The sequence below is a fragment of the Trachypithecus francoisi genome, unplaced genomic scaffold (assembly GCF_009764315.1).
Source record: "Trachypithecus francoisi isolate TF-2019V2 unplaced genomic scaffold, Tfra_2.0 Lachesis_group15, whole genome shotgun sequence".
In the NCBI taxonomy this organism is placed as follows: Eukaryota; Metazoa; Chordata; class Mammalia; order Primates; family Cercopithecidae; genus Trachypithecus; species Trachypithecus francoisi.
The window spans coordinates 31493787-31521650 of NW_022681460.1; the positions used below are offsets into that span (position 1 = coordinate 31493787).

Consider the following 27864-nt stretch of genomic DNA (forward strand, 5'->3'; position numbering starts at 1 on the left):
CTGGTAATTCCTCCTCCAGTGTTCTTTCCAACACGGTGGCTGCCTGGGTAAAAACTGGGTATCTTTGACATTTGCCATGATTCTGATATTAGCCAAAAAGATTGTATACTCAGTAAGGAACATATGAACATTTTCAACTAGATCAGGCTTACCCAAAGATGTATTCTATTATTATTAAAATAAACACATGAAGTGCTGCATTAGTCATCTATTTCTTAGTATTAAGAGAACAATTATTTGTTTGCTCCAGAAATATTTGAGCAAGTTCAAAGTAATGAGGTGCTGCAGTTAATACCGGGAAGTCCCAGTGTCTGATTTTTCTCTTAAGCTAAGATTGCAACTGTAATATTTTAATTACTCTTCCCATTTGTCAATTTCTTTTGGTCATTTCCCTTTTTTTTTGGATATGTCACCGGGCGGTATGTAGTCTATAAGCCCAGGTATTTGTTATTTACTGTTATCCAGAAACTTTTGAAGTGGTTAAGACAGTACAAATGACCAGCATTTCTCAGATGTTCAGAGACCCACCCATTATCTGTTTCACCTCCTAAGCTAAACAGATATATAACCTCCAAATTTCTCCTATCAGCATTCCAGGGGTAGGGAGTAAACGAACGATGATGACATGTACAGTTCATTTTCTAAAATCCAATATGGAGCCAAGAACTTTACATGTATCACCTTCAATCCAGGAAAAACTTACAGAATATTCTAGAGATGACTACAGAAATTTTCCAGTTGGAACCATCCATGAGGCAAACTGGAGTTTCTGCATGTCCTAATTGATTTTGTTTCTACATTACCCCAAATGTGTATTTCAATATAGATAGCAACACATATTGATTGTGGATTAGTTTTTAAGTCGTAAGATACTCTATGAAGATACTGAAATAAGTATCTTTCTCTCATCAAGTCTCAGTATGAAATTTCAGAGTTAAGAATACGATAGGAAGCATTCAGCGTGCACCTAGCTAGTATTTACTAAAAGAGGCAGAACGATCGATTTTTGACTATAGTCATTAAGAAGCAAAGATAATCTACTCTCAATATTTCAATATAATCTATTTTCAAATATTTAATTACTTGAAAAATTTAAAATCTTTCAAAATTGACTGCAAACATACTTTATTTCAGACAGTAATATTTAAACTTCATTGTAATGCTTTCTTCATAATAAAATTTAAAGGTATTTTCTCTTATTGCTCAAATGGAAATTATGAGTTTTTACAAACTGTGTTGAAAAGCACTTCTCTCTTTTCTGGGGTTCAAAATATACAATGCTCATAATTTTTTTCAGTTTATATTGTACTATGTCTGTTAAGTCTCAATTTAATTTACACATTATGAATGGTATGTTTGCTTTAATTTACTGCAGAATCATTTAAATCTTTAACGAAATAATGCTTTTTAAAGATGTGGTAGCCTTTTCTGCTTTATTGTGTAAAAAATAGCTTTTTGTGTGTTTTTCCTATGTTAAAAATAAATAGATTAATCCAATATGTCCCTACTTTTCAAGTAAAGTTCTAAGTGCTTTTTGAGGAACAAATTAGTTCGGCAATCTTTTAGAAATTAAATCCTTAGCATTTTGCCATCAGACTGTGAAATAAGGCACAGTTCAAAGGCATTTTATGTTCTTCATGGTAATCTAGAATTTTTATTTGATTCCAGGTAACTTTGGACAATAGACATGATGAGATGTTTTCTCTTTGAATAAGTAACAGTTTAATTACATCACTGAAATAAAATATACTGTGGGCTTAATACATTGTAAATATTACAGAAGAAGTACTACTTTGCTATAGTAATTTAACGACTGAAGCTACATTTAATAACAATCTTACCAGTACTTGTATACAAAGTATTATACAGATTACTAACGAAGATTTTGCAGCAGTTGCAACAATGTTACCAGCTCAACAAACATCTAACAATACAATATTCTTCTAAGAGGAAAAGTAATAATGTTAGATTTACAGACAATAAAGAGTCATGTTTTCCACTTGAAACACTGGAAATAAATTTGAATCCAGATACAAGAAAAGGTTTCCTTTCTTGGGAACTCTGATCCCCAGTAGGCCTAGTACAGTCAATTTACATGAAGACAGCTTTTAAGATGCCACGGCAATGAAAAGAAACTCTCCCATCTGAAAATTACTGATTTGTAGGCCACTGCTCAAACATCTGACTTTTTAGAAACCCATTGACATACATTCAGCCCAAATCAGTAGATAGAATGTTTTTTTTTCTATATTACAATAGGCATTGTTAACATTTCATCAGAAGGCCAGTGCAAGACAATTAATTGTTAATAGCCATTGCCCAGCATTTAGGAGATTTCAAAATATCATACAAATATACAGTTAAGAGTGTGAGAAATCTAATTGTGTGCATGATACGAGTGATCTCTTTTATGGACATGAAATGGCAGATATTAATCAACAGGACAGTAACTAGAGCGCTACTCATTCAGGGCCTAATTCTCATCTGGTGATTGGGCCTATTTCCTGCACAGTGGGTTTAGGCAGCAAAAGGTCCTTGGCATTTAATACCAGAGAGACTTAACTCGAAGTGCCAGAGAGGCTTGGAAATCATCTCAAGTGTAGGACAGATGTCTACAGCATCTCCCAGATCCATATTCTTTCACATATATTTCATACAAAATAAATCAGAGGTTCCTCTTGGAGGCAGCCCTACTTGTCCAAAATGAAACATTCTAGGACTGATTCATCATGACTCTGAGAAAAAAAAAATGAGCAGGTTGGGAATTTGGCCCTTTCTGAAGACATGTGTGATGGTACAATGCATGGTCAGGGTAAGTACATCATCCTCAGAGGAAAGTAAGATACCTCTGATGTCAGACCTTATAAAACTTACTGAAATTTAAATCATGATTAAATTAATGGAGTTAATTATGGGGCTAATTAATGAGTGATATTAACAAATGGTCATTCTAATGAGTATATTCATTGGGGACAACATTTTCATCACTTGGGTTAAGAAATGATATGAAAAGTGTCAAAGTGAATCTAACTAGTTTTCAACTTTTTTAAATGAAGGTTGTGTAACATATGTGATGATACTTCACAGATATTTCTTAGAATATCAATAAGCACCAAGTTTAGTGCTGTCAGCCCCATTGTCCCTTAATTTATTATATATGATTTAAATCTTGAAAGCACAACACAGTATAAAATCTACATCGCATACGCACAAATGCAGTTTCAAAAATGAATCCTGAAATTTTTCTACCATAACAAGAATTTCATCTCTACTAGCTCTTCATAGCTGTGAAAAGAGCATTGGTACTGCCTGGTGAGCTCTGAAACATGTGGATTAATATTCAGGATGATGCCGGACAAAAGACTGGCAATTCTTAAATGGAAACTAGACCCTGGTGAGTCTTTCTTGTAAATAATCTCTCCTCTCTTTAGAAAGAGATCTTACTAATCCCTCTAGCACCCTGAGCCTTCATCTGCATATGACAGAGAGGTAAAGTAAGGGAACCAGCAGGCAGATTCAAGGTGTGCAGATAGACAATGCAAAGTATCTCACAAGCCACATCCTGCCTTAAAGCATGAACAGCAAGAAGGGGAATTGCCCCATCATGCTGCTTGGGTATCTCGAGAGCCAGAAATCACCAGATAGATGCCAGCTCTCTACTTCACTTCAGACTATGCAGACCTTGGGGCCTTGTAAGAGTCATGTTTTATCTGTATAAGAAGAGATTGTAAATACAATTTGTCAGGGTTAAGTAGATTCTTCAGCAATATCATTCCTTACTGGAAAAAGGCCCAACAATGAGCACCCATGGCGCCATTAAGGAGTATGAGACCAGGGTGTAAGAAAGGAGCTGTGTTTATCTGCATGCTTTAGTGTATCATGCTGACCACGAGCAAAGGAGAGGTCTGTTCCTTAGCCCAAACCTACCAAGACAGAGCTGGGTGCTTGGCTGTCACCAAGGGCATGTGGGCAAAGCACAGATGCAGTATATCTAGACCTCAATCCCAATTGTGTTGGCTCTTCACTGCCGTTTTGTGGCTCATCCACTGTCGGATTCAGCCTTTCTAGCCACATGGGCTGGGTGTGATAGTCCTACTTTAACATGATGTATATAGTGCATACTACCTACACACACAATTGAAAAACGTTACCTTTTTTTTTGTTGTTTTTTAGAATTGTCTTCCTTTTAGTGACTGACATCTTGCTCAATATTTGGTGCTCAGAAACCAAAGTACTCTCCTTTCCCGGCAATAACACTATAAATAATAGCCCTTACTTGCATGTCTGTCATTATTTCTTGCTAAACACTGGTCTTATGTAATTCCTAAAGGTCAATTTAGTAATACTTGATCCAATCTCCTAAGGAGGGATGGGGTGAAATTTCTGAATGGTTAGAGTCAGTATTTTTATCAGTAAGATTACAGGAAGAACTCAATTTTAGAAACTGAATCCATGTGCAAGAGTGCAGCAAGTGGTAACAGTTTATACTTGGTCACAGTTTTCTCACTTTATGACATTACTGTAACAGTTACAGGAGAGAAACACACATACACACATTTCTATTCACACTCACACACAGTATAATTTTACTGATCCAGACAATACTTCTTTTCAATTAAAAAAAAAATGAAGACTGTTGTTTGGCCACCCAGGCATGAAATCTACTTAAACCTGGAATATAGGAACACAATACTATTCAAGTAAACAGCAACTGCACAGTGATAACAATATACATTAAGATTAACACATGCTGTCTTAAGAGATCCAGTAATAGCTAAAGACTAAAGAAAGTCAGAGATGTCGCTCAAAAAAGTCAATATGTTTTCTCTCTTCCATTCTGATTATAATCCATTAGAACAGCTATAGTCCAGAAGATAATGTGTCTTCCTATGAAAATGCAGGGCTAATAAATTTTTAAGTATGAATGAATTCTGCTCAATATTTTGAAGTCTTCAAATTCTTCTTGTTGAGGTAACAGAAAAATAAATCTTTATGGTCATTTCAGTGTCAAAATTAAATAGAGATATTTGAAGAAATATTAAGGTTTATTTCTAAAGTTATATCATGGGCAATAATATAGAAAAAAAGTGCTCTCGTTGACATATACCCACTGCTTGTCCATTGTTCTCATCAAAGTCTACCTTTCAATTTTGCTGAACTAAACAAATATTAATAGCACATAATAAACACTGGTAACACATCTCACAGGACATAATACATTTTACAAAATATCTCTACTTTAGTACTATAACTGTTGTAAAAATGGACATCTCTGATACTACGGACAGTTACATTTCACATTATAATGAAAGTTGTGGTTACAAAGGCATTACTCATTTGATGGCATTTTTCAATGGGTACTTAGACTTCCAATTGTGTAGCCAAAGGTTTCCCTCCTATTTCATTGAGACTTTGAAGGATCGTTCAGTCACTTAAGCAACAGGCTTTCTTCACTGTAAACCCCTGGAGAATGGAGTTTGAGTACCTAAACTATGGAAACATTAGCAAACTGATAAGTGATCATGGTGACAATCACCTTTTCACTGAGCGTGGTAAACTTAAAAAAATATAACCGAGAAGACAATAGACTCTTCTAGATTTTGAGCTTAAAAAAAAAAATTCTTTTCCTGTGCTGCCAGGGAGGCATCAGGCTCACAGAGCCTCGGCAGACGTGTCTGTGGACACAGACATGGTTACCTTGGCAATCTTGACCGTGCTCTTGATGCAGCTTTCTGCGGCCCTGTGAACACTGGCTGCGTTGTTTGCGTGTTTGTGCAGGCAGTCCGAGTCCCCCATGCTGTTATCCAGAGGCTGCGCAGTGCCTTCACAAGAGGGAAACATGCTCCGGAAAGCGTGTCGCAGGTCCTTACTCCTCAGAGCATAGATGATGGGGTTCACGGTGGAGTTCAGCAGGCAGAGCATACTGCAGAATGCAAACACTGTCTTAATGAGCTTGTTCATCTTCCCAAAGACATCATACACCATGATTGCAAGCAGAGGGCCCCAGCAGATGATCAACACCACCAGGATCAGGACCAGGGTCTTGGCTAACCTAATGTCCATGCGGGCTTGGTCCGGCCGGGTCACCTGTACCTTCCCATCCTCAGATGTGTGGATGATGATGCTCTTCTGGGTGCCACGCTGAATCATGCGGACGGCGTGGCTGTGAGCCTTCCAGAGAATGTACATGTACGCATACACGATGAACAGAAGCAGCACGCTGGTGACCCCGATCCAGAACATCAGGTAGGTTTCATCAATGTGTGGGAAAATGTCTGAGCAAACAGATTGCAGTTTCTCACAGTTCCAGCCCAGGAGAGGCAGCACGGCGATCACAATGGCTATGGTCCACATCAGGCAAAACGCCACCACAGCCTTGGGCCTGGTGACGATCCTCTTATAGGCCAGGGGCCTGTGAATGGATATGTACCTGTCGATGGCCGTGAGGAACAGGCTGCCCACAGAGGCAGTGAAGGAGGCTGTGACCCCACCCAGTTTGAACAGAAACACATTGCGGCTATCTTTGCGGTGGAACACATGGAAGTCAATGAAGCTGTAGACAAAAATGACGCTCCCCAGGAGGTCTGCCACCGCCAGGCTGCCGATGAAGTGGTAGGAAGGCCTGCAGCGGAGGCTGCGGGAGTGGAGGATGACACACAGCACCAGGAGGTTCTCCAGGACCGTGAAGGTGCCCAGCGTGAGGGACAGGACTGCAATGGCCAGCTGCTGGCTGGGGTTCAGGACCATGAAGCACTCTATGTCCATGAAGTTCTCCCCACACTGGATGTTCTCCTCATTCTCCTTGAAGGATGAGAGAGACTTGTTGTAAAATTCTGTAATGTTCACCTGGTCTGCTGGGACTAGCTGGGGGTTGTCTCCCGCAGTCATCTTCTCTTGGAAGGGACTTCCCCTAAAGGAAGTTAAAGGGAATTTCTGTGGGAAGTACCCTAATTTGGATGCCATGTCACCTTTGATGTCTTCGTACTGAATGTCATTTGAGCCCACGTACAGGAGGTCAGTGGTGATGGTGCGGAAGGTGGTATCTGCAAGGCCATCTAGGATCGACTTCATAACCTCAGTCTTTGATTAGGCTGAGCTCAAAATGACTGAGAAAGTGACCCCCAGGGGGCAATCCTAAGAGGAGGGAAAACAAATAAGCTGAATGGTGAGAAACAGGGAGAATAAAAACAAAGAGACACTATAAATGTGGCAAATGTACTGTCATGGCAACTCATTCCTGTCTTTGAACAGTAGGAGGTCAAGTCCTCATCAGATTCAGTCAGCAAAATGAGTCAGTCACTCAGAGAAAAGCTCCCCAAAGTTCGGGTATGGCATGACACACACCAGAAACATATGATCTTTTCATTATTTAAACCCTCTGTATTGAAGTCAGTGTGTGAATCCAGGAAGGCCCTCCAGGGCCTAAATGAAATGTTTCTTGGGGCAAGGTCCATTTCATAGTCACATTAGGAAGTGTTTAGCACCTGGCTTCTCCTATCACATACACATGGTATCCCAGTGCTGGTGGGGCTGGGGAGAGCACTGATGTGTCACATGACCACTACTCTTGGAGACCTCACCTTGTCAGACTAATGAGACTAAATGTAAAAGGCAACCAAAGAATAAGACGGTGTAGAATCAAGTGGTGAGTTGTGTGGTCTGTGTGTTACATGTAGGGCGGGGAGCAGGGAGCTAGTGAGAAATGAGGAAGCTTGAGGCCATATGGGGAGAGCTGCTCCTCAAGACAAGTTTCTTCACCCAGAGAAGGGGAGGTCTGGACTGAGCCATGGCTGACATGAACTTCTAGGATGTCTACATCAAACAAGAAAAATGTCACAAAGACCAAACTTGCAATGAGGCGTATAGGAAGACTGAGTTGTTTTTTTTTTTGTTTTTTTGTTTTTTTTTTTTTTTTTTTTATACAGAGTCTTGCTCTGTCACCAGGCTAGAGTGCAGTGGTATGATTTGGGCTGACTGCAGCCTCCGCCTCCCCAGTTCAAGCGATTCTCCTGCCTCAGCCTCTCGAGTAGCTGGGACTACAGGTGCACACCACCGTGCCTGGCTAATTTTTGTATTTTTAGTAGAGACAGGGTTTCACCATATTGGTCAGGCTGGTCTCAAACTCTTGACCCCAGGTGATCCACCTGCCTCGGCCTCCCAAAGTGCTGGGATTACAGGCGTGAGCCATTGTGCCCGGCCAAGACTGAGATTTTTAACAGCGGGGAGAAGGACAATGGAGGAGGCCTTCTGACAGCCTCCCTCATGAGCAGGTTGGTGACACAAGTGTGCCTGGTGACAGGAGACAGGCCGGAGAGTGTCCAAGGATTTCCATGTGAACAGCTAAGAGGAAAGGCCCAAACTTTAAGGCTCCTCAATTCTAAGCTAAGCAATTTGGTTTTATTTCAAAATAAATAGCCAGAGAACTGATCTTACTATTTATAAATCTTTGTTTAAAATGTGGGCTATTCATTTCTTTAGTTATTTAAAAAAAATTAGAAGTACAGAGTGGTATCTATAACAATTAAAATAATCATTAAAACAATATATTATTTGTTAATTGGCATTTGTTGTTCCTAAAACATATCACACTGTATGAGGTGGGGGGAGAGACAATCATTATTTTAGAACAAATTTTTAACATGTTGAACTAACAATAAATTGAGTTATTAATTCAGAGACCCTATATATCTGAATAATTCATTTATTCATGTATTAACAAATTATGGAACATCCACTATGCACTTGTATTATGTCTAGCTACTGTACTAGACACTAGTGTTGACAGCATCAAGAAAGAGTCCCTGCCCTTGCCCCGGCGCAGTGGCTCACGCCTGTAATCCCAGCACTTTGGGAGGCTGAGGTGGGGAGATCACGAGGTCAAGAGATTGAGACCATCCTGGCCAACACGGTGAAACCCCGTCTCTACTAAAAATACAAAAAATAAAAGTAAAAAATTAGCTGGGCGTGGTGGCATGCCTGTAATGCCAGCTACTCGGGGGCTGAGGCAGGAGAATCGCTTGAACCTGGAGGCGGAGGTTGCAGTGAGGCGAGATCATGCCACGGCACTCCAGTCTGGCAACGGAGCAACACTCTGTAAAAGAAAGAGTCCTTGCCTGCATGAAGGATATGGTCTAGCAGAGGAGGCAGGCAGCTGACCCAGAAATTAAAAGAAAGCATGGGGAGAGCTACAACTGGGAACATACAGGATGCTCTGAGGATACCCAGTCTAGAGGGCTGAAGGGGTTTCCCCAAGGAAAAGATATTTATGCTAAGAATAGATAGTATCAGTGTAGGTAGGCACAGAACACAGAGTCAATGAAAATAATTTTATTTAAAACCCTAATGCCATGATTCTTAAGAACAGTAATTGGGAACAGGCATAAAGTGCTAAATGCGGCCCACCTTCCCACATTCTGCCACCTCCACTTCCAGGATATCATCACTGCTCACCAGAGCTAGGGCCCCTGCTTCCTGACCAGTTTTCCTGCCCTTCTCTGGCCCTGTTCCTTTTTGATCAATTGCCACACAGCTGTGGGGGTGATCTTCATAAATGTATGCTGATTATGTGACTCCCCTCTTTCAATCTCTTTGCCCTACAAACCAAATATAAACTTTCACGCAGTTTCCCTTTCAGGCCCAGGCCCTCCAGACATGCATGCAAGCTCGTCTGCCTTCTATGTTTCCGTCCAGCTGAGCTCCTTTCCAATTCTGACCCTCAGGCTCTTGTCCTTAATCCTCTCCACATCCTGTCTCCCTAAACAGGATGGCTTTCTATCTCCCACCTACAGGATGAAGTCTAGTAAAAAGTTTCCTGTGATCTAGCCCCTGCCCACCTCTCCAATCTTCTTCTTGCCAGCCCTGGCCTTGCCACTTGGGCTATACCAGATGAATTTTAGTTCCATAAACACAACAAATTGACTGCTCTTCACCTCAGTGCTGTTGCTCCCATTGCCTCTTACACTCCCGCCTGGTCAACTCCTTCCCATCACTTCGATGTCACTTCTTGCCATTGCTCCCTGCTTCCCACGGCGATGAACACCCTCTCTGGGCTCCCAGAATACCCAAACAGAGTTCTATCATGGTACTGACCAGATTTTCTAATACTTCTTTATGTTTGCATCTGTTCCACTACTTCCTCCCACCCACTAGACAGTAAGTTCATTGAAGATCTTACTGGGGACTTTATCTTAGTATCTACTCAGCATTTAGTAGAATGTCTGACACACAGAAGGTTCCAAATAAGCTGGTTGATTGGATATATGTATTTCAAAACAGAACAAAAACAAGAAGCTCTTTTCTACCCAAGGAACAGGAAAGATTCTCCCAATGCTGATAAAAAAAAATGATCACGTAACTTGAATCAAGGTATCTAGCCTGGAGAGCTGCCCAATCCAATTGTGGTAGAAATATGCTCCACTTAGGGAAGGTTATTAGCATTTTAAATGAAGCTGCCTATATAATTATCTAAACTCTCATGGAATGAGCTGTATGCAATAAGCAACTTTGGCTACAGAGAGGCAAACAAGACTATTGGCAATGCCATACCAAATGATGAACAGAGAAAGAGCCCTCAGCACTAATATGGCAGGTAAGCCAAAAGGCTCCCTTAGCTCCTCCATGGTTGTGTAACCCTTTTACAAGACCACTGTAGCCTGTGACGGCAGTAGGAGGCACTGCCCAACTGAGGGCCCCGAATCTCCCATGGGTAACTTCTATCATCACTAAGAAAATTGAGGGTTTTTTTAGTCTGGGCTTCTGAACCGGTTCTGCACACCTCTCCTGCAGATGGGATTCTTTGTCATAGAACAAAGCAGATGGGAGCCATCACCTACTGGACCAGAGGCAGGAGCTCCAGGGTATAAGTCACACAGAGGCACCCAGTGTGCTGGTACAGTCTGCTAACGCCAATCAAGTCAGGGCAGTGTCTCAGGGGCAAAGGCTAGCAGCTACAGAAATAAAGGATGCAGAAATAAAAGACCAAAGGCCAACAGCCAAGCCAGTTGCCCAGTGCTTCCTGGCTCCTTTATCTAAAATATCTCCTGAGTTCCTAACCTCAGCCTGGCTCCAATGTTAACTCTTGAGTATCCTTAGGTTCCCCATTCATCTGTCTGTCTGTCATATCCTTTCTCATATCCTCACTTCTTCTAGAACATGCTCTATATGTCCCACCGTTCAGCTATTTCTCAGGAGTCAACTCTTGCTCTTTGCAAACTTATGTTTGCTAAACAACGCCATTTACATATGGAAGTTTTCATCCATAATCAAAGGGACACAGAAGACAGTCACAATATATGAGAGAGCTGCTCCTTATACGGTCCTGACACATGCACACACCTAGCTTTTGCCTTTCAACTCCCACCCATACTTAAACACCCGGCTTACTGGCCCTGACTTGCTGCTCTTTGAATATACCATCATACCTGCACACCTTCCTCCTTCACCTTGCCCCTTATTCCATCTGGATACTCACTTCCAAGCTCTCTGCCTACTAAACTTATCTTTCTAGGTCTGTGCCAATGCTACTTCCATGTCTGAGACCTTCCTGACCAGCCCCTCCCACTGGGCATAACTTGTTCCCCAGCTCATCCCTCTATTACAGGCCTTATCATGTCATGTAATCAAGAGTTCATATATTTATTTCCATAACTAGAATGAGATTTCCAAACACAGAATGGCATCTTTTTTTCTTAAGTGATTTACCAGCCTGATAGCGTGATAGCAGAGAGCTGAGTTCCCACAGAAATGTTCCCCTGAACTTAATAAAATGGCAGTTGAATTTTTATTAGGTGGTACCTTAACAGTGATTTGCATTAGCCTTTTTCTCAAAATTAGAGGACAGAAAAAGTAATTAATGCAATAGACATTTAGCCTGAAAACCAGAGTTTGAGCTTCCGTCTCCAAGTAGCTCCTGGGAGCCATTCCAGTTATCTTCCCATTCCTTACGCCATGTTCCCTCAATTAACTAACTCCCCCCTTACACTTTCCAACTGGAAACTAGTTTATCAGAAATTTTGATTGTCTTTATGTATTAGATATACAAGATTCAAGATTCAAAAGGTAAAGAAAGACATACAGAGAAAAGTCAATCTTTCTCATCCCTATATGCCAGCCACCTAGTTTTTTTCCTCAGAGGCAAGGAATAAGTTTCTTGTTACCTCTTCCAGAGATACTCCATGCATATTCAAACAAATATATGTATTTACTCTCTCTCTGTTTTCTTTTTAGCAAATAGTAACTAACATTATTATACATACCTTTCTTTTCCACTTAGAAGTACACATTGTGAACAGTTCCATATTAGTATATAAAACCTCTCTCTTCATCTGGCTGCCTTAAGGATCTATTAGATGAATGTGACCAGCCTCCTACTAATGGAGGTTTAGGTTGTTTATCATCTTTTGCTATTAGAAATGATGCTGCAATAAACTGACTCCAACCACATCATTTTTCACGTTTGTGGTCTTTCTAGTCACCTAAGTTCCTAACTTGGACTTACTATGACACCTCCTCTCTCTTGACCTCTACAATCAGGTAGACCGCTGAGTCTTGCTGATTTTCCTCTTTTAAGCATATAGAGAGAGCTTCTTATGGACTGATGATACTGAGCCTATTACATATGTCAATTCCCTTATTTCACAATGACCCTATGAAGTAGGTGCTATTATCCCCATTTTCAGATAAAAGGCACAGAGGGTAAATAACTTGCTATCGGCAAAGCTAGTAAGTAGTAGAGCAAGGACTGCACCCAGATGAGGGCCACATTTCAAGCCCTTAATAGCACCATGTGGTTAGTAGCTACCATACTGGACAGTGCAGGTCTAGGGCCCTTGCTTGTAACTTTTTTTGATACACCGTCTCTTTAAGCTAAGGCAGGGATATTACCATCTTCCTTGTTTTCTTCACTGAGTCCAACCAGTCAAAGCACCTGGTCAATGGAATTAGGAGTTAGCAGACCAAGATTGGTGTTAGATAGTACTTGGGCAATCAGTCTTTCTAAGCCTCAGTATTTCATCTGTAAAATGGAGATGAGGATGAAGACAATAATGCCTAAATCGCAGAACTGATCTGAAATTAAATGAAAATAAATGCATGTAAAACAGTGCCTGACACAAAAGTAAGTCTTTAATGGGTATTATTATTATCATTACTTAGTATTATGGTTCTTTGCTATATACTAATTATATTGTAAGAATATATTATAATAATATAATATGTACTAATTAGATCTCAAGAATGTTCATTGCCTTAATCATTCAATCTTATTTTTGCCTCAGCACTTAAAACATGAAGCAAATAGTAGATACACAGACATGGGTGAGGGATAAGGAACCTTTATTGAATGTCTATGATATACAGCCATTTGAGAAACTTTACATATATTCTGTCATTAAATTGTCAAAGCAACCCTATTAGGTGCTTATTTATAATCTCCATTTCACCGATGAGGAAATGGAGGCCATCAGATGTTAAGTGAATTGCCTAGAATATGATGGATTTGTAGATGAATCAAAGTTCCTCAGACTCCACAGTCTGTTTTTAGATTTTATGTGATGATTTCAGAATTAACCATAACTAGATTAAAGCCATTTTGCATCTTATATTTAAGTCTTCTGGACTCTTAGAAATGTAAATTAAGGCATTTTGCCAATAGTAATTAAGACTACCTGCTACTAAATCCCTATTTCCTATCAAAGCTCATCTAGGTAAGTCTGCCTACTTGCATGGCCCTAACGAGTTAAAATTTAGTCACTATTTGGAAGAGCTATAAAGCTTCTTCAGTGAAGACAAAGGATCGCATACCTTATTCCAGTAATGCAAAAAACATGTTTCTGTGACTTACTTTAGATTAAGATCACCGCAAGTGTGATCACAATTTCCCGTTTTAATGCAACCAAGCACTCTCATTAAAACAAACTAGCTTGTTAAAATCTAAGCTAGGGCATGGTGTGGTTATATGATAATAGAGTAATTTCTGTCCAATATAAGCCAATTTAATTAAAGAATACAGTTAAAAATACACGGAATTCATGTAGTTCAAAGATCTCAGTAATGTCAAAATACTACTGTGCACAGGCTATTTTAACAGTTAATGGGATCATGGCAGGAACACTGCTCTCTGCATTTTGATAATTCTTTCCTTTATTTCTACATTTGGATTATTATAGTAATTTCCACCTTATTATGTTTTGCATCAACAGCTTTCTTTGAGAGTTCATTACTAATATGGCTTAGGCTTTGGGGGACGTAGCTGCCATTAATTTTGTTTTTGTTTGCTACTGGGAAAATCATAATTGGAAATTTCTAGCAAGATGTGTAGATGCACCTATTAAAGAAGCAGTTGGTTTTTATTACAGTTATGGTAAAAGAATGATTGAATGGCATATAAGGGAATTTTCCTAGAATTCTGCCTTAAAAAAATATAGCCAACATATTCTAACAGTGTAAGCTATATAAATCATGACTTCATAGTAAAGATAAAAATATTTTAATGTGTTAAATCTATTATTTTAAAAATATCACTTCCATTTTTAGACTAATAATATCATCTATTCTTTTTGTCTATTTCTTTATATGCAAACCTGCCTCTCCACTACCTCCTTCCAAGAAAACCATATCTATCAGCTAGCAAGCTATGGTATCATCAAAGGAATTTTGTGGGTATGGCTGCTGCACAAAGTTTTTTTTTTTTTTTTTTAATGTTTATCCAGAGTCTTTATTTTTATTTGTGTAACCACAAAGGGTTTTAATGTTCCATGTGTTCTAGGCTGAAAACACTGCAGAAGTATTGGAAGGACTGGTGCTCCCTGATATATCACAGACTGCTTTAACCTACCATACTTCTCTGATATTCTAAGTTTCTAAGTGCTTTAAAGAGACAATGCCTGGCACAGTGTCTACACTGACAGGAGTCCAGGATGTCAAATGCAGAAGTTCCAGGCCCTTGCTTAACCTGTTGTTTTTCTACTTTGTTGGTTCTGTTGTTCGCTTGGCTGGCCTCATAAAAGAGCCTTGTGAAGAGTTCAAGAGAATGCAGGTTCCAGTGGATATATTTGTTGGTTATTTTCCATTCATTTCTGAGAACAAGTCTGTTTTCTACTAATTTGATCAAGAAAATACTGTGCTAATGTATTTCTCTGAAGTTAGTAGGGGAAATTTTAGTTGACTCTTATAACTGCATTATGTCTAAGTCATGTTGTCAATATACATGGCAGATGCCATAGGCCAACATCATAACTTGATGAATGATGTTTCCACTCCAGTTGAATGTGCAATGAGTCTTTTCTAACTCTTACCTAATCATTTGAGTTTTGGAATTATTAAAGAAGCTTGGTCACTTTTCCCTCATCTTCTACAGCAAAGTGAAATGATTGATTGACTTAATTATCCTGATAATTCAGGCAAAAATACATAATCTTTCTTTCTTATATTAATGTCAGCTCCTTTTCCTACATATGAAAGAAAATTCCATTATATTGGTAATACTCAATTGGCTCTCATACCTTCAGTTCTTCATATACTTTGTAACATAAAATAGAAGTTATTTAATGCACCATTTTCTCTAGTCTATTCTTTACTAACACTATATGAGTGTTACATTTTTCGTAAAAATGTATCAATTGATATGAACTTAAGACATTAAGAGACTTATAAGGCTGTATTAGACTGTACTTCTGTTCAAATTTGATGTGAAATACGCCAAAGATTTCACATTTAGAGGCTAGTTAAAACAATTTCAGGGCTCAAGAAAATGATGTCTTGCAATTTCCTTGGGTTAGACACTATGTGGTGATGCTAAAAAAAAAAAAAAAAAAAAGCCTCTTGAATTAATGATACAAATAAAATCATTTGTTGATTTGTATAACAAATTCCATTTACTATTTAATTTTGCTCTTCTGTTTAGCTGTTTCCTCCGATTAAGAGTGCTTTGGCATTTTTCTTGAGAGAGAGATCTTTTCTACATACTGGGTAAAGAAAGTAATGATTTTTTTTTGTTTTTTGAGATGGAGTCTCGCTGTGTCACCCAGGCTGGAGTGCAGTTGTGTGATCTTGGCTCACTGCAACCTCCACTTCCTGAATTCAAGTGATTCTCCTGCCTCAGCCTCCCAAGAAGCTGGGATTACAGGTGCACGCCACCACACCTAGTTAATTTTTAAATTTTTAGTAGAAACAGTGTTTCACAGTGTTGGCCAGGCTGGCCTTGAACTCCTGACCTCAAGTGATCTGCCCACCTTGGCCTCCCACAAGTGCTGGGATTACAGACATGAGCCACTGTGCCCGCCAGAAAGCAATGATTAAAGCAGCCTTCCTCTAACAGAGAACATGCAAAGTTTTCAATTAAGTAAAAGCCATGGCCATATTCAAAATACTCTATAAAACTGTCTTTATCTTGCATATGAGATTTGGTCATTAAAAGAAGGTGATATATTATTCTGGTCCACAAAATGTGTAGAAGCTAGTAAATAGGCTCTTACTTTTGCAGTTCATTATCAAGGAGTACATAGCAAGAGTGAAAAGTATGCTACATGATATCCAATTGTGCAGCACACCTTTCACAGTTTCTTCTCTCTTCATCTATCAATGAAGGCATATTTTCTCTTTGAGTCCAAAAGCATACAAATTAAGTCCAATTAAAAGCCAAGTCTTATTTCTCCAGATTCAAATCTGAGAGAATTTGGGTAAACGCACAATAAAGAAAATCTGAATTTCCAAATATTTTCATTTAAGAAACATTTAAACTTTTATTATATGCCAGTCATGGAAAAAATATATTATTTTTCCTTAATATTTACATGAAGTGGGTGCTATTACAATCTCTATTCCACACATTCAGAGAGAGAAATGCTTTACCCAAAGTCTCTAACTAGACGGGGCAGAGCTGGAACTTTGAGTTCCAAGAACTATTTAATAAGATACCCTTTCATTCATTTACACGGAAGAAGAGTTGGTTTGGGAGAAGGTACACATTATCTAATGTGCACATGATGTTACACAGTGAACAACTAAAATCTGAAGGAATGATCTGTTGACAGCAAAAGGGCTGCCCAAAGCACTTGCAAGTCATCTTTGCTCCACGGTCTTCAGGAACAAAGTATGCCAATTAACTATAAGCTATAAATCCTAACTCTGCATTAGCACCTTGTTTGCAGTCACTGGTGCTCATGGCGGTAACTGGCAAATAAAACCTAAGTCATTTTTGTGACTATTTTGAAAGTAAGGGAAGGTATTTTTTGGCTTCATTAGTCAATTGTCAGGAATATAGATAGTAATGACACTTTCCACAACACCAGCGGGACATGAAGAGGGCACCTTCTTTACGTCTGTATGAGACATGCTTATTAGTAAACGAAACCTTCACACATCCATTCCCTATATGGAGAAATTCAAACACTCAGAATCACTCAACTTCCCACCATGAGCCATGTGGTTTTCTTAGACCAGGGAGAAGAAGACTTCTGTGGCCCATTCCTAAGTTTCTGGCTGGAATCAGGTAGACAAATTACATAAACCCTGCATCATTTCTTGTTCCAACAAATGAGTGACCGTTACCATCTCCTGGTGCCCAGTGGATGTAAAACTGCGTTACTACAGCAATGTGGCTGATAAAGTTCTAGGCCTTCAAATGTTAGATTTAACACTTTTTTATTGGGCATACAGTCTGTGCCTAGGATTGTGGACATTATATTCTAAGATATAACATTTTTCTGTGACAGATGACCCCCAAAATATGTCCATGCTTCACACCCATGTAAGCGACATAGGTCAGGACAAGAAAGCAAGGGAAACGGTTCTCCCCTCCACCCTCCACCTCGAATACAGCCCACCCTTCTGTCTTCCTTTCCCTAGTTGAAAGAGTAGAATAGGTTATAAAAACATATAAAGGGAATATATTTAATCATCAGATAGTATTGGGCTGTGTAAATTCTCTTTCTCTATATGCTTTGAGGTTTTCTCCCAGGAGAGGTGATGGGCATTGCTGAGCCATCCTGTAGTTGTCTTCATTGTGTCTAAACCCTTCAGACCATGAACACCTTGAGAGCTGGGAACTATCTTATAGGTCCTCTGCCTGGCACAGAGTAGGTATTCAGTACCTGTTTACTACGTAAATGTTGGTATGCATCAGCAACATGGAAGATCCAATGTAACAGAACAGCTTTTAACCATGGACAGTTTTTTTCTGGCATAAAGCCACCTGATCATGAGGGCATTAAACCTGAATCTTGGTCTCATACAAACATCCATCTGAAAAGTGTCCAAATGGGAAAATTACATTAAATCCATCAATTATTTACCCCAGGATCTCTTATTTCAGTATCACATAGAAATAATATTGATGGCAAGTGGAAGTTATGGGCTAAGATCAGGTATTTACTTTTTATTCCACTTCTTGTTCGGCCTGAGTATATATTATGAACTGCAAAGTTCAGCCGCATAACAATGACATATCAAGAGGTCTTTTGTGACATGCACAAACTTGAATGAATCTTAATTATATGCTGTTGATAGACCTTTAAAGACAGTATATGAAATTACTATTATAATGGACTTTTTTCTTCCTTCAAATGCACGTTATTATGCATTTATGTTCCCAAATGAGTTTCTCCACTTGCAAGTGTGTTTCTAAAACTAAACTTCTCAAGAGAAGTCATATGAAAATTCAACCACTAGATGGAGTGGCTTTTATAAGCCTTCAGAAATCAATTTGTTATTCTATTCGGTGGACATAGTTCTTGCTTTGGTTGAGCAACTTCTCCTCCTGCTACAACATTTTATGTATTTTACAACTGAATTAATTAAAATACAAATAGGAAAATATGTTATGGAGAGTTAAAATGGGTTATTACTACTGCCTACGAAAACTAAATTTCTAATTACTTTTCTGAGGCAAAAAGGCATTGAGAAAATTTAATATATTGATAAAAATTAATTTTGAACATTTGGAATTCTGCCTCAAGAAAGTAATTAAGAATGAGAAAATGAAAGCAGTTCTACCTAAAACAAATACATTTATACCAAGAGATGTTAAAAGTAAGAGGGGTGGTCTCAGGAACCCACAATCAATATTAATAACCAACTCATTCTATTTTATAAAATATTCAGCTTTCCAATTTCCAAATATGAAATCATCACCACCGGTCCTAACTCTGTGACGAAAAGAATGGAAAATTAATCTCCTATTATTGTAGGGACTAAACTGGAATACTTAACAAGAGAAATGAATCTTGGTTCAAATATTCAAATTGAGGACATCGTGACTTTCTAAATAATTCAATTTCCTTCCTATCATTCTCTCACTAAAACAATTTTAAGTAAGTTTTTATTATTGTGTAAATCCAGGGTTTCCTTCAGACATTATTTTAAAAACTAGGTACTTATGTATCACCTACTTTAGTTGAAATGTTTAGGAAATTTTCTGTGTGTGCTAACAATGCAAGACATAAACAGAAAAATATGTTTTCAAGATGTAAATAATTACATACAAACAGAACTGGAAGAACGAGGTTTCAGTAGCAATGCAAAATGTGCTTTGGAAATGTAGTTGTGATTAAGAAGTATGTATGCAAATTGGATGCAAGCGCAGAATTTTTATGCCATTGAAACCATGAGGCTGTTCTATTGTGTTCATTCAGGATGGAGCCCTTCTTAGGGTTTGTGTGATACAATTAAGAATTAAGAGATTTCAGGAACTGAAAGTGTTCAGAAACAGGGATGTGAACATAGTGAATTAGTAAATAAGACAGGTACTAATGGGCTGGAAAGTATAATGTACATCTGAAAGACCAGTCTGAGAAGTTACACAACGGTTTATAAGTGCATGCGGGGTTAGCCTACAGGTCAGTGGCTCTCAAAGGGTGGTCTCCCAACCAGAAGCATCAGCAGCATCTGGGAACTTATAAGAAACACAGATTCTCAGGATCCAGATCAGATCTACGGAAACAAAAACTCTGGGGCTGGGGTACATCTCCATTCTTAGCAAGGCCTTTAGGAGATTCTAGCACATTCTGATGTTTAAGATCCACTGTGAAAGATTATGGAGACATATGAAAAGGACTAAATGAGAAGGGGAAGTAGATTTAACCTTTAAGAAAAACTAAGGTTAAATAAGAAGAAGGAATATTCTATAAGTATAGGTTTTTAGATCATTGAAACAGATTGCTACGGGAGCCAGCTCAAGATAAAATAACCTCCCACAGAAGATCTGTATAACCAAGGTATTCCTATTTGGAATAGAATAATGTCATTTAGCCAGAAAACAAGAATTAAGAGTGGAGAACCTCTCCAGTTTTTTTTAGTCTACAATTCAGGGCTTCTCTGGACTTTTTCAGGAAACATTTTTATGTATTTTGTCCAGCAAAGGAAAGTGGCTTCAAAATGTAATGTGCACTGATATAATATACAGATATATATTAAGATTAAGAACTCCACACCATTTTCTCCTAATTCTACTTACAAAGGCTATGCAAAGCTTTATGGGATTGCTAAGCCATTTCCTTCACCACCACTGTGAAGGAACCCATGATTACTGAGCATAACAAGAAAAATCTAAAAGTAATTAATATGTCAGCTTATTTCTTTTAAGCTGGAAATACTTGTTTCTGCTCTTCTTTTTCCCCAAACCATAAAATACTACACCTTAAGAGATGAACCCAGGAAAGAACAAACTAAAATGAAAATTTTGCTGTAGGCTCAAGTAATACAGATCTACTGCAAATTATTTTACAGAATTACTCTGGTAATTATGCAATTTACACTTCTTATAGTGGACATATTTCAAAAATACCTAAAAGTTACAAATATTTAGAAATATATCCCAAGGCACTTAAATATATGACTCTGGGCAAACTGTTCTCTAATTATTTTGTCAATAAAAATGGATCAGATTACTCACAATTAGTTACTTTAGCTGAGGACTATAAGGATTCAAAGATTTCTCCCTTTTTGTTTATAAGACATTAGATGTCATTTCCAAAAGTAGCTGTGTATCTTCCAAAGTCAAATTCCCACATATGCAGAGACACAAAATTCTTTGGCTAATCTTGCACTTATTTTAGTTATATGTTAAATTGTCTGGCTTTCGTTTTTCACATGCATACTGCCTGCTCACCACAACTTGTACAAAAGCTAAAGAAAACATTTAGCAAATTCTGGTAGCAATGCATTTCAGTGAGCTGAAAATTGGATCCATTTAGCTAAACACCATGGAATAAACCAAAATACTCAGGTCATAGTGGCATTAAGTCCCTCGTATAAAGAATAAACAAATTTGATTTATTTTTAAATATAGGTGAGTTAAAAGCAAACACAAGTGACAATGGTCTAGTACCTAAATGATATATATATATATATATTTTTTTAAAGATCAACAATTATATTGGTTAACTTGCTATATTAAAAACATCATTTTTAGGCCGGCCATGGTAGCTCATGCCTGTAATCCCAGCACTTTGGGAGGCTGAGGCAGGCAGATCACTTGAGGTCAGGAGTTCAAGACCAGCCTGGCCAACATGGTGAAACCCTGTCTCTACGAAAAATACAAAAATTAGCCAGGCATGGTGGCATGAGAATCGCTGGAACCCAGGAAGTGGGGGCTGCAGTGAGCCGAGATTATGCCACTGCATTCCAGCCTGGGTCGACAGAGTGAGACTATTTCAAAATAAATAAATTAAAAATAAATAAATAAAAACATCACTTTTAGCTTCTTGACCCAAAGAAATCAATGTTATGAATTATTAGTACAAGTGTCCGTATAAGTAGAAATTTATTTAAAACAAACTTTAAAAATGTTTTTTTTCTTTTTTATTGTATTTATTTATTTTTTGTTTGTTTTTTGAGGCAAAGTCTCACTCTGTCATCCAGGCTGGAGTGCTGTGACGTGATCTTGGCTCACTGCAACCTCCGTCCCCTGGGTTCAAGCAATTCTCTCACTTCAACTTCCCGAGCAGCTGGGATTACAGGGACATGCCACCATGCCCGGCTAATTTTTGTGTTTTTAGTAGAGACAGGGTTTCACCACGTTGGCCAGGCTGGTCTCGAACTCCTGACCTCAAGTGATCCACCCGCCTCAGCCTCCCAAAGGGCTGGGATTACAGGTGTGAGCTACCTCGCCTGGACTAGAATTTGTTTTTTCAAAAGCATGTTAGAATGTATCACCAACTTGAATGTAACACTCCTTAAAACTTCACTCAATTTTCAGGACTCATATTGATTCCAATTTTCTTCTCTAAAGTTATGATTTAAAAGAATGAATAAAGAAATGGTGAAGGAAAGAGGGGGACCCTCTCATTTAAACATAAATTTTGAAAAACATCATTTCATAAATAATTAATTCAAATAAGAGTGGAAAAATAAGACATTAAGTAGCAAAATATTGTATTTTAGGGAAAATTTATTTGCCATTTGTGTTGAGAGAAAAGGCAAATTAAATTCTTGCATTCAAAAAAATGCAAAATGTACTTCTGGAAACATTCAAAAATATAGAATATTATGCAATAGCACAATGGGTTAAAAAAGAGTTTGCTCAAAAACAACGGTTTCCATCTAACCAGTCTCTACATATTCAAAAACAAAAGAAAACAAAGCAAAGAAAGCAAAACTTTGAAAGCTTTCCTAAAGTGCAGGTGTGAACATTTCTCCAGCTGGGGCTAAAATAGAATTCATAGTATTCCCAGAACAACTGCGATGACTCTGCCATGCCCATTTGCTCAGGTTTTGGGAGTAAACAATTCTTCCCTCAAAAACCCATGCAAACTACGAACCTCAAGAATTTTATGATGATTAAGTTATTAGCTTAACCTGTCCAAGTGAAACTTTTAAATTAGAGGTTATCCATTATTAATTAGTCTATATGGAAAATACTTCAAATATATGGAAAATATCAATGGAAACCAGATCAAGAATATATTTATACATGCAACTAATTGTCCTCTAAACTATTATAAAAAATGTACTTTTTTTCATTATGAGGCACCTTGTTTAATCAAGAAATATAACCCAGGAAAGCTTTTAAAAAATATTTTGATAATTACTAAAATATTTTGATAATTACTAAAAGTAATTACACTACTTTATGTCCTGACTTTGACCTCTTATTACCAATATGTAGTAAACATACCTCTTATCCATGTGAGGAAGTTTGAGATGGAAGTTGCTCTAACACCAAACAATTTCAAAAGTAGCAAGAGAGGTGACAGGGTCCGCTAAAAATCACTCACCTTACAAACCTGCCCCCCTAACAAATTTCCTATAGTTTTAACTCACTTGTGGTAACATTGTAATGTTATATAAAAAATATAACTCTCTTAATATGCATTCTGAGATGTAGTAATAACCTTCTGTATTTTCCTCCAACTTGTATAGCCCTAATTTCCAAAAAAATAATAACTAAAAGGATTGGCTAAAAAAAAAGTCTTAAACCCATCAGTAGTCATGATAAAATTATAGTCAAATGTGGTGATGCTCATCCTGGTATATTTGCAAGATTCTTAGAACACATGGCACTGGCATGGATTTCCACCTATCCTGGAAACCAAGAACGGCCTTGTTTCCATTCAAGGTGGATATCTGTCTGCTTTAACTCTTCAGTGTCCCTCTGCACAGCTGCGTGAATGCGGACATTTCCCCAAATTTGTAGTATTTATTTAAAATCAGAATTATATGTTCAAATGTGTAAAGGCAACATATGTAAATTTTTATTTCAGTCATGATTTACATCTATAAAAATGTTTATACATGTAAATAAAAGTGTGTTTATATGTCCCGTTGTCCAAAATTATGCAATATATACTTTGATACTATACATATATTCTGGGTGAAGTTATTGCTTCTTTTAATCCACGAAACATTTTGGAAAAATCTGAATTTATAGAGTCAATCCAATCTAATCTAAGAAAATACAGTGAATTAAATGCTTATCAAAGCATTAAAGAGCAATTCAATGGCAAAGAGCTGAATCCCCCAAGTCCCCAAAAATAGCATTCAGGCAGCTATAATATCAAGTTACCATTTCTCTGAAAATAGGATTAGGAAAGAACTGGAGAGTCAGGGAAGAAAACATGAAGTTAAAATATTGGCAACACAAAGTATATAAACTGATTTTGATTTCTTCTTATTCTTTGAGTTATCTACCAGTCTTCAGTATATAAGAGAAAATCAGCAAAGAAGGCTGCCTCTCAAAATATAGATATGCAGTATGTAAACCTGGCCCTAGCACAGTCTTTCAAACAATGTTGGGTCCAGGTTGTTTTAGAGCCAATAGCAGAATTATAACTCATTTAAACCCAAAGCCTGGTTTCGCTCAAACTATTTGTCAGTTCAATTAGAAAATGATAAATACAAAAATAGAAGAAACAGACTTACACCGGTGGAGGCATGACACCCTTTGCAGCAGGGAATGAAAGGTCTTATCTGTGTTCTTTATGAACTGAGTTAATATGGAATTTGGTAAGTAAGATGGAGCCTGTCCTTTAGGTTACTGCCTGTTATCATGCTTTAATTGCTTTAATTAGCATTTAATTCACTGTATATTCTTAGATTAGACTGGATTAACTTTATAATATAGATCAATTCAGATTTCTCCAAAATATTTCCTGGAATAAAACAAACAATAACTGTCACTCACAATTCTTATAAATTCAAGAAGCTATAACCAAATCTTTCATTTTGCGAATTATGTGTCATTAGGTATTTTCAAATTCAATTTGTTACTCTTGTTTTTGCAGCATTCCTGGATAGCTAGTTACGGGAAATAATCCTTTATTAGGCCAACTGTTTTCTGGTAAGAAACATTTGGTAAGCGTGGTGAACTATAAACTGCTATTATAAATTCCATCTCATAATAGTTTATTCTTACACAGCAAAGTATTTGAATTCTAATTCCAAACACTAATATGCAAGACAACCAAGGAGCCTGTCTAAATTTCCCGGTGGTTAATGTTAATTTTGAGTCAAAGCAAAGAACAGTGTTATACGACTGTTTTGAAACAGTTTCTCAGGCTTTACCTTAGTAATTAATAAGCTGACACTGCATACTAAACACTTATCAACACAATCAATGGGGCTGCTTCCTTCTTTGGAAAACAGGTAAACCGAATCAAAGAGTTTTCTTTTGGAAGAGCCTGAAATATGCCACAAATATAGTGGTTCTTTTGAAGAATTTCATTCCCAGCAGTTTCATCTTGGTAACATTTAACAATTTCACTATTTTACCATTTTGAAATGCCGAAAGAACACACTGCTCCTGCAGCTAGGCTTATTAGAGAAGAGCAATCTCACAGGCAAGACAGAGAGGAACATGGTCCACTGGGAAATGGGTAACAGAAAAAGACAGAAAACAGTGGATAACAAACAAAGCCAAGCACTACTTCAATGTGAGATCTGCTTTTCATCAGAATTTAAAACTTTACACACTAAATAATAATCACTTATGGCTTATTTAAGGTTCTAGTCATAACATTCTTTTTACATATACATATATTAATGCTATTAAAATTCAGGGGCATGAATATCTAATTTGCTTTCCTAACAACGAGTATGCAAGCACAGTCACTTTATTCTTGAAAGGCCAGAATTGAGCATTTCCACCTTGTGGCATCATTTTATCCCCATGGACACTTAGAAACACAATGAGACCTCTCCCCATCAGACACTTGATACATACCTCAGCCAAGAGCGCTCCTCGCCTGGAGTGGGAGACATCTTTGAAACAAAAAGAGTCGGTTTACAGTAAGTTCTCCTGATAAGCTAAAATGGATTAGTTTTATAAAACCATGTCCAACATCAAGCCTATTGCCCCACTATGGTAACTGTCACTGAGCCTACAAATAAGTGCCTGTAGTATGCAATGTTTAAAATTCTGGAGGTGCATGTCTTCTGCTCACGTATGGATGTAATCAGAAAATAATTTGTCTCACTTAAGAAACTCTACATGGCCTTTTATTTTTATAAAATTGCTCTTAACTGAGTTAGAGAGCGGGGGAGGGGGAGGAGTACCAGGGAAAAAAGGGACAGAGAAAAATCAATCAGTGTATCTTCCCTTGCAAACTGTCAGTAGGGTAGGATTAGAAAAGCAACACTTGAAATCAGATAAAGTCCTACGGGAACCTTAAAGGTTGGTTGCTCTGAGCTTCTCAATATTCTGCAAAATAGATTGATGTCAATGGTGACCCCACTAATACTCAGTGTCCACTGAGTTTCCTCTAAGAAATTGCATTTTCCCCTTTGTTCGAAAGATATTAACTTGGTAACAAAAATGAGGAGAAGTTATGGGCACCATAGAGATATATTTCAACACCTTTAAAACCAGTAAATCTGTTCTAATCTCTTATTGGATTACGTGCCCGAGGAGGCTTAATATATCAGGAAATCAACAACAAAGGCAAGAACAGCACTTATTTGGAGGAAAATAAAAAAAGATGGGAGGCAAAATGATTAACACGTTACTAAACCTTTTTTTTCGTTTTTCTCATCTGTTCAATTTTAAATCTCTGAGAGACAATCTATTAAAATTAGAAACATGCATGTTGCTTTTAAACTTTCAAATGACCAAATGACAGTTTCTCACGTCTATTACAGCAAACATATTTGTATTTGAGAGGTGATCTGTTTATGATTTGTAAGCCTTAACAAGGAATGTCTTGTAAAAATGTAACATTAACTTTAGTCATCTAACGGCTAGTTCTGAGTGAAATGGCTCCATCAACACTCAATTTTAGGTATTAGTTACATGGACATTTGTTTTTCCTCAGAGCAGTGGTTCCTGTAGCTTTTTCTTTATCAAAAGTTTATTATTTGACATACATCTCTTTATATGACATTTACTGTTTTACATTAGTGTTTCTAGGTTTGCAGCAGAGATCGATGTATTTCCCTGGGAAGACTTAGTAGATAATATGGTTTATAGACATTCAGCACAACTCAAGCGCCCGTTTTTCAAACATGCACAATTACACATTTTCTACAAACAGACATCAGTGCATACAGAGCCAGGTGCACACACATTCAATAAATAGTAAATGGTAGAAATCTCCAGAAGTAGCACAGATCACAGTTAACAGGCTGGGGCCATACAGCTAAGTAAACACCGACGCACGATTCGCTCACACGGAATAAGAACTCCACGAAGGACACTTGGGGACCACACTGGTCATACCCGAGGGGGCGGGAGGCGGAAAAAGTATTTCCAAACGCAACTCTGCTAGGTCTTACCCTTCGCATCCCCTGGTCCTTGGGACAGAAGCTCCCTTGGCACCTCTCGCCCAGCTCAGGGACTGGTTGTCCGCTAGAACGAAATGTCCCCCACTGACTACGGAGAGCTCTGCAGGGAGCCGAGGACCCCGCCCGGGCCAAGGGAAGGCGCTGGCGCCGCGGGAGACAAGAAGAGGCGGAGGCGGAAAAGAAGTGGAGAAGCAAGGGATGGCAGAGGGAGTAGCGTGCGGGAGGCGGCGCCGGCGCCGGGCTGCTGGCGAAGCGGGGTGGGGTGAAGCGGGGTGGGGTGGAGCGGGGTGTGCCTCCGGCGGACGGTCAGCAAGTCAGTCCGTCCGCGCGCCGGCGTCCCGGTCTCCAGCGCCCGCCGGCGACAGCGACTGGGACTGGCGCCCCGCTGCTCCGACCGCCGGCGAGCCTCGCCCCTTCCCCGGCTCTTCACTGGGTCCTCCCGCGAGCCCCGCCTGGCCCGGCGTGGGGCCGCCCGTCTCCGCCAGCCTGGGCGCCCGTCGCCTCGTCCCGCTTGCGCGGTCCCTGCCTCTCCCTCCGCTCGCGCTGTCTCTGGCTCCCTCTCGCTCCAGTCCCATTTATGAAGCGCGGTCCCATCACGTGTTAATGAGCCTTTGTCCTGCCCTGGCAGCGGCGGCGGCGGCACAGACCCCGCCG

At 38.7% G+C, this 27864-nt stretch overlaps 1 protein-coding gene across 5 annotated transcripts; it reads right to left on the minus strand.

The window, feature by feature from the left end:
* Positions 1–1624: 1624 nt before the first annotated feature.
* Positions 1625–27761, minus strand: CNR1 (cannabinoid receptor 1). Of its 5 annotated transcripts, none has more exons than XM_033234567.1 (4): positions 27202–27314; positions 25655–25692; positions 10833–10946; positions 1625–7134 (listed from the first exon to the last, which is right to left on the minus strand). In XM_033234567.1, the coding sequence occupies exon 4, from the start codon at positions 7069–7071 to the stop codon at positions 5653–5655; it is 1419 nt and encodes a 472-aa protein (XP_033090458.1). In that variant the 5' UTR covers positions 7072–7134; positions 10833–10946; positions 25655–25692; positions 27202–27314; the 3' UTR covers positions 1625–5652. The 5 variants fall into 5 exon arrangements, with proteins under 5 accessions (XP_033090458.1, XP_033090461.1, XP_033090460.1 ...); XM_033234570.1 differs by lacking the exon at positions 25655–25692 and having other exon boundaries at positions 1625–6801; positions 6969–7134; positions 27202–27295; XM_033234569.1 differs by lacking the exon at positions 10833–10946 and having other exon boundaries at positions 27202–27761.
* Positions 27762–27864: the final 103 nt, after the last annotated feature.